This window comes from Equus caballus, chromosome 1, assembly GCF_041296265.1.
Source record: "Equus caballus isolate H_3958 breed thoroughbred chromosome 1, TB-T2T, whole genome shotgun sequence".
Taxonomy (NCBI): Eukaryota; Metazoa; Chordata; class Mammalia; order Perissodactyla; family Equidae; genus Equus; species Equus caballus.
The window spans coordinates 171,447,713-171,462,356 of record NC_091684.1 but is presented as its reverse complement, the minus strand read 5'-3'; the positions used below and the strand labels follow the sequence as shown (position 1 = coordinate 171,462,356).

The 14,644-nt window shown below is 40.9% G+C and overlaps 1 protein-coding gene across 1 annotated transcript; it reads right to left on the bottom strand.

Moving 5' to 3' along the window:
- Positions 1-287: 287 nt before the first annotated feature.
- On the bottom strand, positions 288-14,478 carry TOX4 (TOX high mobility group box family member 4). The gene is made up of 9 exons (XM_001505162.6): positions 14,254-14,478; positions 13,974-14,042; positions 7,366-7,608; positions 6,232-6,492; positions 5,648-5,878; positions 4,091-4,171; positions 2,743-3,486; positions 1,400-1,563; positions 288-716 (listed from the first exon to the last, which is right to left on the bottom strand). The coding sequence occupies exons 1-9, from the start codon at positions 14,257-14,259 to the stop codon at positions 656-658; spliced, it is 1,860 nt and encodes a 619-aa protein (XP_001505212.1). The 5' UTR covers positions 14,260-14,478; the 3' UTR covers positions 288-655.
- Positions 14,479-14,644: the final 166 nt, after the last annotated feature.

Here is a 14,644-nt window from a genome sequence, read left to right as displayed (position 1 = left end):
TTAAGGATGTAGAGGTCTGCCGTTTACACTCATAAACTGTGATAACTCAGATAAGGAGGGATGTTGACCACAGAAATATTATTTGTAAAGAAAAATAAATAAAATCCTAGGTGATGATGTTTTTCCTAAAGCCCAGTGTGCCTACTACGTTGAAAACCTTTGTTCTCAAAGCAACGTATAGATGTGATAGTAATAGTCTTTGTTTAAGTGGTAACCCTTAATGCAACCTTTCATCCCCTTTGAAATGGATGCACATGGTGGTATTTTCTCCTAGGCTCAAGTCTGAGTACTTTCCATCATTTTAATAATTTTTTAGGCATGTCCTATGACAATTACACCAACAAGTTTCCTCAAACAACATCCCCCACCCCCTCCACCACTATGTTCCGCTTGTCCATATTCCCTTCACCCTTTCCTCTTCTGTTATCACTGGTATTTCTGCTTGTACTTGAAAGTAAAAAGCAATTCCAGATACAGCAAACAATCCCTGCTCCATAGCTTGGCCCCAGTTGAAGAGAGAGAAAAGGGGAGAAGCATGAAGGATCACCGTAGGTTGAGATCAGGCACTACCAGAAGCCCAGCTTGTGTTTTAAAAACAGGCTCTTGGACGTGTTCCCAGCAGATGAGTCTTCACTGGCTTGGAGAACAGGAAGGACTATTTAACAAACACCACCGTATTTGAATTTCTAGAGGCTACCCAGGCCAAGAAAACATCCCTAAGAGAGAAAAAGATACACACAAACTTAAAATTACAGCCTAGAGGAATTTTTTTTAACTTAGTCTTAAACAAATAGGTTCCCTGATAATCTGTAGCATCAAGGTGAGATGATGTCCACCCATTAAGAATATAAGGGCAATGGGCCTAAAAGTCAGAAGTACAGGCAATCTTAATTTACTGAAGAGCATTTGAGATAGGAAATACCAACGCCGTGTTTCATGGATAGAGGTAAATCCCAGGAAAATTTTGGGAGGTGGGCAAAATCTTCAGAACTTCTCCCCTCAACTCCCATTCCCGCCGCACTTAGCACCATATTGTGCTACTTACCACTTATCCATTCCTCCTCAAATTCTAATTCCCTAAGTGGTCTGATTTGTACTAGGACATAAGCTAATATTCATAGTCATTAAGCTTAATGTGTCATATTTTAAAGAGCATACACAAAGGTAGTGTGGTAACTGAAAAGCAGGAGCTACTAATTAATGTCATCTCTGGCTATGTGGCATGTAGTCTTTTTTTAAGCAGGGGAACTTTTCTATAACTTCTGCAATCAGACATATATATAGCAACTTACTCTACCTAAGGTAAGGTGATGCTGATTATATGCTCAGGGTTACGATGTTTTCCAACACAGTTAATTTAGCAATACCTGAATTATAGGAAAGGGAACTATAAGCTCACCTGCAGTGCTTCACAACACACTCATTGCTGCAGTACTCATTGTCCCAGTCCTTACTCACAACAGGAGGGTTCTCACAACCAGACCTCACACATCGAGGCTGGGGTGAGAGTGTCACAGGAGACCCACTCACCAACTCAACATCCATTTGAGATGGAGACTCAACCTATGAAAGGAAGAGAGCACCGAAGATGGATTAGATTGCTACCTACCTGGCTTAGCTAGCTAGTCAAATTAACTTTGGGACCCAATGGAGCAACAGGTGTATAATCCCTCACATATGGGGGTGAAGTTCCAAAAGAAGGCGAGTTCTTAGTCTCCCCTTCCATATCCATCCAGCTTTATAATTTTGCCAAGCAGACTGACGAAGATTTTTCCTATCAAGGGAATGCTGGCCATATGCTAATACTCTTTAATTTTAATCTTATCTATCACTGGCTTTATGCCACACTTGAATAACATTCCTCTGAAAATATCAAATCAAAAGTAGAGTGTGGGGCCGGCCCCGTGGCCAAGTGGTTAAGTTTGCGTGCTCCACTGCGGCAGCTCAGGGTTTCACGGGTTCAGATCCTGGGTGCGGACATGGCACCACTCATCAAGCCACAACTAGAAGGACCCACAACTAAAAATACACAATTATCTATGGGGAGCTTTGGGGAGAAAAAGGAAAAATAAAATCTTTTAAAAAAATGTAGAGCATGAGTAGAGGTTGTGTCACCTCAACTAAGATTGGGAGGGCTAAAGAAGACAAAATGTGCCATTAGGAAAAGGGAAAAAAGAACTTGGAGGTTCAGTTTCCTGCTGATGGGGGGGAGGGGTATTCATTTTTCTTTAAAATCACTGCTTCATTAATATGAAGCTAGTCTCAAACAGACCTGTATTTTAAAATGACTACTGGTCCTGCACAAGCTAAAACTAGAGTATCTGATGTCTGTTTATGTCTGGAAAGACTCAATTTTTCTAGCTATCCATCCCCCAACTTAAGACATCAAGTCAAGCAGTCAAGATTTAGGAGAAATAGGATTTATCTCCAAAGCTTAGGATCCTCGGGGAGACACCTCCAAAAAATAACTCTATGCTGAGGCTGTATCCTCTCCAGTCAAACTATAGTATTACCTCTGCTTGGTTAAGGAGTTGACTCGGATGGGAGGCCCTCTTAATGTTTCTCACCAAGGACACTACAGAGTTTCTTAGGTGGGATAAGTCACAGTACAGGAAACTGTCCTCTACAGGATGTTTCTTAGTGGTTGCAAATGCTAGCAGCAACCCTAATTTTATTGAATCAACCAAAAATGCTCATACATTTCCGCTGGTCTAGAGGAAAGACTTGAAAACAGAGGCTCACCTCAGGAACTACATCTGTGATCATCTCACAGATTGTCTCAGGAGAGGTTTCCTCCACTGTATGGGCCTCAGGGCTGTTATTCACAGGTCGCTCAGGACTACTTTCCATAGCTGGTGGGACTAAGGTAGTCTGCATTTTCAGAGTGGGTGGAGGCACAAATTTGATCTGCAGAGGAGGTGGTTGTTGCTGTAAATTGATTCTACCTTTCTGAGGTGGAGGCTGTTGCATGGCCTGGAGTGGGGGAGGCTGTTGCAGAATGGTCACTTGCTGCTGAGTAGGGGGCTGAGGCATCTGTTGCAATGGAGGGGGTTGTAGTCGGGGTGGAGGCAGTTGCATAGAAGCAGCAGCTGCTGCTGCTGCCTGCAACACGGACCGAGTAACAATCTGGGCTTGCTGACTAGGCTGGATTGTAGCTGTACTGGTTTGACCTAGTTGGAGCCCTCGGGAGGTCACCACCGTGGCTGGGATAACTGTAACCATCCCTCCTTGAGACATGGTAATAGAAGAGGGCAACATCTGTTTGGTAATAATCAACTTGGTGATATTGGGCTGACCCCCAGGCCCAGAAGATGCCTGGTTTGCCACATAGGATGAAAGAGTGGAGTTAACAACAATGGAAGGGGACAGGGCAGGGGGCTCTGTTGAAGCTGGTGCTGGAGATGCTGGGTCAACAGTAGCCACAGGAGGTGGGGAAGGAGTCTGTGATGGTGGCACTGGATCCAATTCTACTGTTTCCACAGTGGCCTAAAAGAAGACCAAAAAAAAATGTTATTGGGAGATTTACTCTCCTCCCAGGACAGGTTCTCTCTAATCACCTCTCAAGAAAAGATATGATAGGGGCTGGCCCTGTGGCCGAGTGGTTCAGTTCCCGCGCTCCGCTGCAGGCGGCCCAGTGTTTCGTTGGTTCGAATCCTGGGCATGGACATGGCACTGCTCGTCAAGCCACGCTGAGGCAGCATCCCACATACCACAACTAGAAAGACCCACAACGAAGAATATACAACCATGTACGGGGGGGCTTTGGGGAGAAAAAGGAAAATAAAAATAAAATCTTTGAAAAAAAAAAAAAAAGAAAAGATACGATAACAGATTGGAAAAAGAAAGAAAGAAAAGGAGCAGCTGTGGGTGCTATCCTCGCTGAAGTAAACAATGGAAACAACAAAAAGAAACATTGGTAAGATTTTATGATGGAAACAATAGGAAAGCTGTTATATACTTTTAAGCTTTTAATACTAAATAATATTAATAGGTTCCACAGGTTCTTGGTGGTATTTACTTCTTCTGTTAACAAACACCTCAAAACATCTTTTTATTGGTTCAAATATCCACCCTTCCCTAACTCTCTTACCTGACACTCCTGATTGTCTTTATAAGCAGCCAGTGCCTTCAGATACTCTTTCTTGGCAGCTTCAGTTTTCCTCTTATATACCTGCAAGAAAGAGAGACTGTTTAAAAACTCCCCATACTCCCAGAAAAGACTGATAATTCTATATTATTCATCAATGAATGATAATTCATCTCAGTCTAAATACTGACAACTCCTTTCAGTGAATACACTTCTGAAAGCTAAATAATCAAGAAAGCCTCGAGCAGGCCCCGTGGCCGAGTGGTTAAGTTCAGTAACCCAGGGTTTCACCGGTTCAGATCCTGGGCACGGACATGGCATGGTTCATCAAGCCATGTTGAGGTGGTGTCCCACATAGCACAACCAGAAAGACCTACAGCTAGAATATACAGCTATGTACTGGGGGGTTTTGGGGAGAAGGAGCGAAAAAAAAAAAAGACTGGCAGCAGTTGTTAGCTCAGGTGCCAATCTTTAAATTAAAAAAAAAAAAAAAAGAAAGCCTCCATGGCAGACTCACCAGTGACCATGCATCTGAAAGCCAGCCAATCAACAAGAGTCTTGGCAGCATAACTACACTTCTAAAGCTAACACTAACCCATGCTCACAAAACAAATGCTGACCCTAAAACTATGTAAGGTCAGTACTCTGCTTAGCCTAGGATTGTGTCTAACCAGTATACTCTTCCTGAAGGAATGAAGTAAATTGTTTACAATCATGGCCAGAAGAATTCCTCCCGCATAGCTCTTCTCCCATTAAGAGGCGAAACCTATTTCCCCTTCCTTTGAATCTGGACTAGCTCTATGAATTGCTTGGACCATTAGAATGTGGCTGAAGTGACACAAAGAGACCTTGGGGCATCTGTTTTTTGTTCTCTTGGAATACTGCTCTGCCATACTGTAAAGAAGTCAATCTAGCCTATTTGGAGGATGAGAGGCCATGTGAAGGAGAACCAAGGAACCCCAGCCAATAGGTAGCACGAACTGCCAGACACGGGAGCAAAGTCATCTTGGTTAGCCATACCAGCTTTCATTTAACTACAACCACAGGAATGAGCCCAGGCAAGAACACCAGGAAAACTACTCAACCAATTTACAAAATCATGAGAAATAATAAACTGCCATTGTTTTAAGCCATTAAATTTGTGGTGGTCTGTTAGGCAGCAACAGATAACCAGTACAAATTATCTATAATAAATTCAGCTTGTTGTTTCAAATGTTAAGTAGCAGACTCACTTTGACATAAGACCTGGAGAGTCTAGGGTAATAATGATTACAGCCATTTTCAATTTCAATTGTATCTTATATTTATGTAGTACCACAATGGTCAGTTATTTTTTTAATCCAGATTAAATTTAGGGAGATTAACTATAGTTTTCAAGTGTATACTGTACTATGCAATGAGAAAAAACTAAACTAAATTCTAAATCCAAACTTGGTAGTGGATTTTAGAGTTAGCCACAGCATGCAATTTAAAAAAGAATAGCCTAATATTACAGATGGGAAAAAAATGAGGCTTAGGAAAGGACATTCATGATCCACTGGTTCCTCATGATTTGCTCACCTGTTTTTGCTCCTCTCCAAGACTGTCCCACATGGAGGCCACAATTTTTGAAACCTCTCCAAAAGTGGCATTGGGATTCTGTCCCTTGATGGCAGCCTGTGTATCACGAAAGAATAAAGCATATGCTGAAACTGGTTTCTGAGGTTCATTAGGATCTTTCTTTTTTCTCTTCTTTGGGGCCTTCTGCTTTTTCCCTGCTTCCACCACGACTGTCTTCTGGCTGGGAAGTTGCTGTCAGGGAGAAAAGAGAGAGAATTACAAGGAGGAAGAAGGGAAGTATCACGTCTGGAGAACTGTAAGAAAAGGACTTTTATATTGGGGAAACTAGTCACATGGATGGAATTTTCAAAAATGCTAAAAATAGAGGCAACAGGATTACAACATTAGTATAGTATGTGAGGACCAATAAGAATGGGGATTGGGAGGAGCATTATAAACTGTAAATTGAGAGGCGGGACCCCATACCCAGAAAAGAGCAGAGGAGATGGTAGGGGAGGAGTAAAGAATATTGAGTAGGATCTGTATGCCAAGAGTTCTATCCTAGAATGTCATGGCAGATTTGCTTTTGGCAGGGAATGCCTCACCCTCCGGAAATCCTCAACACCATCCTCATGAAGTGAACTAGTAGGTGAAGGGGTGGTTGAAAGACGATCCTCAGGTGACTGGGCAGGTGGCAGGATGGTGCCACCCCCTAAGCTCAAACCAAGTTGAGAACTCAGTTCTGACTGATCAATGGTGGTCAACTGGCTATGCCCCATCAAGCCAGATGTCATGTCTGTCATTGGTACATCAATTGTAACAGGTGGGTTGGCGCTATACTGAGTTCCTATAGAATGGTCCAAGTCCTGAGAGAAGCAGAAGGACTAATTAAACACTAAATATAAAAAACACCACTCTTCCCCCCTTGAATTCAGGACAGTTTATAAACCCACTGCTTATCCAGACTGTATCACTGATTAAACTCTAAACATGAAATAATTTGTCTACATATAAGACATATTAAGCTATTTAATAAAGTAAAGAAATTAGTAAAGTCACTTCTTTGTACTCAAAGGCCTATTCCAAAATAACTAAGAACAACCAGTAAGTCTTAATTTTGGACAAGTTAACCAAAAGAGCAAATGAATTATTCAGTAATCTGCAGATAGCGATGACACACAGGGTGAAGAAAAACTTTCTCCCTGTACCCTCCCAAAATAATGGCTTTTAAAGTTGCAATACACAGGCAATCAGAGTAAATCAGGCCAATGTTAGAGATGTCTGGCCTCAAATATAGTCTGTGGAGATGTGCCGATGAGATGCACTGGAAGCTCAATACACTGATTTATAACACACACCAATCCAATTAATACATCTGGTTCAGGCTGTTTTTGAATAAATCCCCCAACGTGCCACACTCACATTTGAATCCTAGGATGTGAAGGCCATAATTGAAAGGGGGGAAAAAACCTTTGTTCCCCTCAAAAATCATAATAAATCATTATCATTTCAGGGCTAACATTGGACACTTTACAATTTTAAACCATTTTTCAAGTAAAACTGATTCAGATGATAAATCCATTTATTCTGGGGAAAATAAGTCTTTGTTGGTGAGCCTTGAGCCACAAGAATGAGAAATAAGTAATATCCAAATGTAATAGGGAATAGAGAGTCATTTTTGTCTCCCCTAACACCATACCCATGAGCTTGGGTAAGCCTGATGATGTCTTGCCCCTTACCATGGTCAAGCCCCCACTCAGGAGCCCCCCGCCCTGCTCCATCAAGCCATGGGTCATGCCCACAGGCATGTCCAATGTCTGGACCCCATACTGGGCTGAAAAGCTGCCATCCTGAGAGGAGGACGGGTCTGCCAGGTCATCAAAGTGGCCAACCACATCTGAAACAGCCAGTGAGGGATCAGAATCCAAGGAGATAGGTGGGATTTCAAATTCCTCATCACCCAGGCTTGGTGTATGGAATGTCTGTAGGGGGAAAAAAGGGAAAAAGAATTAGTGGGAAGAGGAAGAAAGGCATACTGCTAAATGAAGAACACAGCTAGGTACTGAAGATTCTCAATGTACCTCTTTTCAGCCTGGATCCTATTTTTGTTACCAATTTCTTAGGACCTATTTAATTTTACAAATAAGCCTCTCTTCTTCTTCATACCCTTGGTCATATGGCACATACAAACCTGCGAACATCAATCACAGTTTTCAATTCTTTCTCTCTTTTCTACCTTTACCATCTTGGCTGTTGTAAACTATTATACCTATCCTTCTAATGAATAACTCTTTTAGCACCATTAGTAAGGACCCAGCCTTTATAACTTGTTTAGCTATGATGCTTAACACCTCTCTAAAGATTCTAACAGATAGCAATTCTTTCACAATTACTACACCCGCACCATTAGACCACAGAAATTCACTATCAACCAGATAATTATCCTGTGACTGTTGTTTTAGGTTCCTCTGAAGCAAGATCCGAAAAGGCACTGTCATGGGAACCTTATTTCCCTCTAAAATACACGCACTTCGAGTTTTCTACCTCTTCTCCATTTCAGAAATCATGATGTTAACAATAAATAAGATTCCCATTTTTACAGGATTTTTGGAAAACCCAACAATGCCAAGATAAGGATAATAGTGAGGAGAAAAACTTTCATAAGAGCTACAGCCAAGAGGCAAACTGGTTCTCTAACAGTTCCAGAACACATTACTAGTCTTGCTCTGACCAAGCCTTTCTGCAATGAAAGAAGAAAAAGATTACTCCAGCTGGCTAAAGATCCGAAATCCTTTCCTCTGAGTCCAATCACCAATAACAATATACTCTTTCTATTCTAAATGGCGCCACCTTTCATGGAACTAACACATCAATGTCTGACCTTAGATGTATTAAATGCTATGGTTCCCTTTTTGACACTAAAAAAATAAAATGGTGGCATCTGCAGCACTAAAACATTACAAATAATAGCAAGAGACTTTGGTGTCAGGGAGGTCTGGCTTCAAGTTCCAGCTCTGCCACTTACTACAATATGACCTTGAATGGGTTTTCCTCATTTATAAAATGGGAGTTATAAAGGTAATCTCCTTATATGATTATTATGAGGATGAATGGGATTTAGTGCACAAAAGCTTATCACATTGCCTGATACATATAATTGCTTAATAAGTGTTACTAACCATTGTTATTAATTAATAATATTAATATCCAAATTATTATTAACTTATCACCTGCCTGAACCAATCATCACAGATAACTGGAATTTCAGAAACTTTAAATTCTACCAACCTGACACATGGCATAGTAAATATCAATCTATTGAGATAAAATTCAATAGGTACCCACATTTTTTTTCATGATTAAACAATGCATTCATTAAGAGTTCTTCAAGGTTTTTCTAGATCCAGACAGGGTCTCACTCATATCGCCATTTCTATTTTAATGAAGACATGGCTAGAAAGAATATTTTCAGCTAGTTGTAACTAGGGAGAAAAAAGTATGTCTGTGAAATGCCCAATCTCGCTGAATCACACTGGCAAACAGAAAAAAAGTTTCCTAGAAGACAAAAAGATATGGATATAGCTTCATTTCTACATTTTCCTTCTCCAAGATCCTTACTATTTTACTTAGAATGGTAAAAATTTGGTCATTGTCTGAGCTATTACATGAGAGCAGCACAGAGAGCACAGGAGTAGGTAGATCTTGATGGGAGAAACTAAAACTGTCTCCCAAAACTGAACTTTTTTCAGTAACCAACTCATAATTTTTGTTATTGTGTGGAAGTTCTTAACTTCAGGTTCATGACTCTTTCTAAAAGTTCAGTTTAGGTTCCTGTGAGCATTTTTCAGGAAGAGGGTACAAAGATTATTAACGAATTCTTACGCAAACAAACAAAAAAAGTTACAGGGACAGGAAAAAGGAGCAGGGGAAACATTCATTGTACTAGATTAATAGTGTATGATAGTGGTTTTCAAGTTTTTTAAAGATACAGTTTGCTTTGGTAAAGCAAAACATGCCTATCCTCTTGTGCTTACCACAACAAATAAAGAAGCAACTCTGAGGAGACATGAAAATGATACAATTTCTCAATGAGAACTGAAAAAGAATAAAAATTCATATCTAAAACAAGAGACCAGTATTCTAAAAAGGACTAGCCCTTAAAAACCATCTGGAATGCTCTCATAGACTACACTAAAAACCAGACATGCAGAGATTTCATTGTATGGCATTAACAAGGCATTCTTTCTATGCACCACCCCCTGGAATGTGGAAACAGCTTTGTAATTCAGTATCCACAGCTTTAATGGTGTTTTGGGGGTTTTGTTTTATTTGTTTGTTTCTTCCTTTAAGTAAGAAGAGTAAAATAGCTGTAATGATCAAGAATGCAGATGGGTAAACCACATGCTAGAATAAACACAGGGATCCACTCTAAATCTCTTTTACTACCACAAATGATCTGTAATATTATGGGTAAAATCCAATAATGAAATCTAAAGTTATTTTATTTAGTGGATCTACTACATAACTGGATCATACTCTATCAAATACAAAACAAAGATAAAACTAACAAATATTAAAGTAAAACTAAATGATATGGATACACAAGGAGAAAATACGAACATGACGCAGCTCGGCTACGTTCTCACTAAGCTTTTTTTTCCTTCTCTGTTAAATTCCTGGGCCTTTTTGAGAAAGGAAGCAGTTTGGGAATTAAAGCTTATAAACAAGGATGCTTAGCTCTTGAGAGAACCAAAAAGTAAAAAATACCATTTTCCTCCCATTCATATTCCTCCATACCAAAACACAGAATCCAATTATTTCCTTAAATGGTTTCTTGTGCAGATTATTCATTTTAAAGAAATTTACTTTAACCCAACACCTATTTACTAAACAGTACACTAGTACTATGGGTTATTAAAATAGTCAATTGTTCTTAAAAACTGATATAGTAGTGAAAATTTTAACTATTCAGACTGAAATCATTAACTGGTTCCAATGTTATACGTACTTCTCCTAATTATGAATAGGTATCTTTATGACTTATTTTCTCCACAGTGCTCAAAGCACAGTATCATTATGTAAGAGCCAACCTGAATGAGAGAAACAGAAAGATTAAACTCCTTTCAGATTATAGAGTTTTCCTATCTCAAGGAATGCTGTAATAAATGCTAAGGCCTCCTCTCTGGACACCTTTTAAAAAATTATTTTTTATTTTATTACTTATGTAAAGTACATAAATTTTAAGTGTAAAGCTCAATGAATTTTTATGTATGTAAACACCCAATTAACCACCACCCAGATCAAAGATACAGAACATTTCTATCACTCTAAAAGATTTTCTCATGTTCCTTCCCAGTCAATACTCCCTCCCTTTCACAACAGGTACAACTATTCTGATTTCTATCACCATACTTTTGTTATTGTTAGTGCCGTCAAGTTGATTCTGCCTCCTAGTGACCCTGGGTACAGCAGAGTGGAACCCTGGCCCAGTCTTTTTCCATCATCCTCTCATCTTCCGGCGCTATATCACCATAGTTGAGTGCTGGCTATTCTCTATCTTCATTGAAAAATGAATATAGTGTCTATTCTTTTACGTCTGGCTGCTTCTACACAATATATTTTTGAGATCACTCAAGTTGCATTTATTTGTACTTTGTTCTTTTCTTTTGCTGTGACCATATGTGTTTTTGGTGAATAAATGCACTTGTTTCTCTCATGTATATCTCGAGTGGAGTTACTGGTTAGGTATATGTTTATCTTTAGTAGATAGAGCCAATTTTCCAAAGTGACTGGATCAATTTACACTCTCGCCAGCAATGATTAAGAGTTATCTACATCCTTGTCAACTCTCGGAATTGTCAGTCTTTTAATTTTAATGATTCTGGTGGGTGTGCAATGGTATCTTCTTATGATTTTAACTGGCATTTCCCTGATGAGTGATGATGACACTTTTTCATATGCCTAATAGCAATCTGGATATCTTCTCTTGTGAAGTTTGTGTTCAAATCTTTTGCCCATTTTTAAATTGGATTCTTTCTTTTACTCTGCAGAAGTATTTGATGTATTCTGAATATGAGGCAGGTATATGTATTAAAATATCTTCTCCCAGTCTGTGGCATGCCTATTTAATTTTTCTTTTTTTTTTTTTTTTTGAGGAAGATTAGCCCTGAGCTAACTACTGCGAGTCCTCCTCTTTTTTTGCTGAGGAAGCCTGGCCCTGAGCTAACATTGTGCCCATCTTCCTCTACTTTATACGTGGGACGCCTACCACAGCATGGCGTGCCAAGCGGTGCCATGTCCACACCCTGGATCCGAACTGGCGAACCCTGGGCTGCCGTGAAGTGGAATGTGCGCACTTAACCGTTGCGCCACCGGGCCGGCCCGTATTTAATTTCTTGATGTCTTTTGATGAAAATCAGTTCCTAATTTCAATGAAGTCCAATTTTTCAATTTTTTTTATGGTTCGTACTTTTGTGGACATCTTTTTTCAAGAAAACTCTAAAAGTTATTCTTCTCCTCAAAGAAAAATTTTAAAATATTACTTTTACCTAGTTCTAAGTTATATTTGGGTGGCTCACAGTAAGACCAGATATGACAAAACCCACAAACTAATTAAAATAAAGCTTAAAAAAAAATAAGAGAGCAGAGGCTGGCCCCGTGGCCGAGTGGTTAAGTTCGCGCGCTCCGCAGCAGGCGGCCCAGTGTTTCGTTGGTTCGAATCCTGGGCATGGACATGGCACTGCTCATCGGGCCACGCTGGGGCGGCGTCCCACATGCCACAACTAGAAGGACCCACGGCAAAGAATATACAACTATGTACCAGAGGGGCTTTGGGGAGAAAAAGGAAAAAATAAAATGTTTAAAAAAAAAAATAAGAGGGGAAGGGAAGGTGAAGAAGTTGGAATAAGGAGGAGAACTGTTAACAAGGAGACAGATCCCTGGGCTAAAGGAAGCTACTGAAATTTAGTTATGAGCTTGTTGGCAAAATAGTTTTGTTTTTTAATTTCTTAAAGTCATAAAAGTAAAAACAAAGATAGAATCAAACCTGGAAAGTTTCTGAAGAGGCCAATGTGAAATTTATAACACTCTAAATAAAGAAATTTAAATTGTGGAGACCTGATTTAGAAGAAATTGGCAATGATTCACTTGCATGTGGATGAGGCCAATGTGAGATTTACAACACTCCAAATAATGAAATTAAACCATGGACATATCACTCAGAAGAAACTGGCACTGAGACTGCAAAGCATCAAACAGATTTTCATTTTATATCATTTCTAAATTTGCTGTTCATTTGATTCATATTTTCCCCTGCTTAGGCGAAGAATAATAAATAGCAATAAAAAAGTTAAACTACCAACTGTCTCTTGTCAATCTAATTCTCATTCATGGAAACGTTAAGATTTATTATAGGATAAGCCCATTCTTGGTATAAGAATTCTTGGTGTAAAAAACTTTTGCGAATGATACAAACTACTTTTGAAAAAAAATTAAAATCTCCAAAAGATGGTAGAAAGTTCAAGACTTCAGTTTCTCAAAGACCAGGAGATTAATTTTTGTCTGTTCCATCTTTCTCTTTTGCCCATAACTAATACATATCTATATTATGAAAATATTTCAACCAAAACTTTGCCACGAAAAACTTTTCCACTAAAGGACCTCACCATAACCATTACCTCTATTTCACATCACAAAAAACTATTATTACAGCCATTTGACATCTGGGGAAACTATGACATACGAAGGTGAAGTAACCTGCCCAAACTCTGAGTCACTGGCAAACATAAACACATGTTCTACTCAACTCCCTTCGTGTTTTCTGGCAATTATCTCCTTTTATCCTGTCACAAGCATAACAAGCTAACACCATGTACGTAAACATAACTCTTCTTTTCATCAAGGAGTAGGAAGCTGAAATGAGACAAAGACCCCTTCAACAGAGTTCGTTTCAAGAATGAACAAATGTCCACAGTTAACCCCTGCTGGGTAAACTCCTCCTCTCACCCCAGTTTCTTTAGCTGAAACATTTTCTTTCCGCTGAGATCCCCCAAGACTGTTTAGTTACTCCTCTCCAACGAAAGGAGACAATTCCACTCTGTCTTCCGATCCAGAATCACTCTTAAATAGGTTAGCTCTTTCCAACGTCCTGCTTTTCTGATGACAGCAGCTTCCCAGCCCTTCCCCACAGTCCTCAAAGGCTCTGGAAGCAGCTGCCACTTTTCCCTACACACCACCGCGGCCCCTGGTTCCCAGCCCCCGGTCCCTGGCGTCCGCGCTCTCCTCCCCACCACCCTGCCCCACCGCTGCCTCACGCCCTCCCCGCGCAGCGTCGGCAGCTCGTGCTCACCTCGGCCCCCGACAGGAAGGGGTGCGAGGGCCCTGTGATCGTCAGGTAATTGTCATTTCCTCCGGGAAACTGGAAACCAAAAGAAAGCCGCGGGGATAAGTTAGGGGAAACAGGGAGTTAGCTCAGAGCGCCGGATATTGACCCCAACGTTCTGACAACACTCCCCAAACCCCGCTCTCTCTCCCCTCCCGTCGGCCGCCTCTCCCCCCGGCTTCCCGCCTCTGCTTCAACTCTGTTGGCCGCGCTCTCTCGCCAGCCTTCTTAGCGCTCAGGCTCCTACCTCCATCTTCACACAACGGCTATCACCGTCTCAGACCCCTCATCGCTCCCACCGCCCCCACAAGGCTCGGAACTGCCGTCACTTCCGCAAGGACGCGCGTCGCTCTCCACTGATTGGAAGGAGCGCCGTGGGGCTGTTGCGAGTCAGGCCCGGGAAGGCCGAGCGGACGGAAAGGCTACCTATCGCCCCCTGGAGCTTGGTGGTATCATGGCACGTAGAAGTGTTAAAGGAGTCCCTGCAGGCTGCGTCTCGGTATTACGGTCGCTCTGACCAAGAAACGATTTCGGGGGAGAGCAATAGAGACGTGATCTGGACTAGAGGGGCCGGAGATCGGTAGATTGCGTGGCTAGAGAGGCCGGAGGTAAGTGGCCGTAGAAGTCGGGCGGACCCG

Coding starts and splice junctions, on each gene's coding strand:
- TOX4 (XM_001505162.6), bottom strand. Junction 7,609..13,973: donor CCTTCCTGTCGGGGGCCGAG/GTGAGCACGAGC, acceptor TTCCCCCTACAG/ACATTCCATACACCAAGCCT. Junction 5,879..6,231: donor GTGTTGAGGATTTCCGGAGG/GTGAGGCATTCC, acceptor TCTCCCTGACAG/CAACTTCCCAGCCAGAAGAC.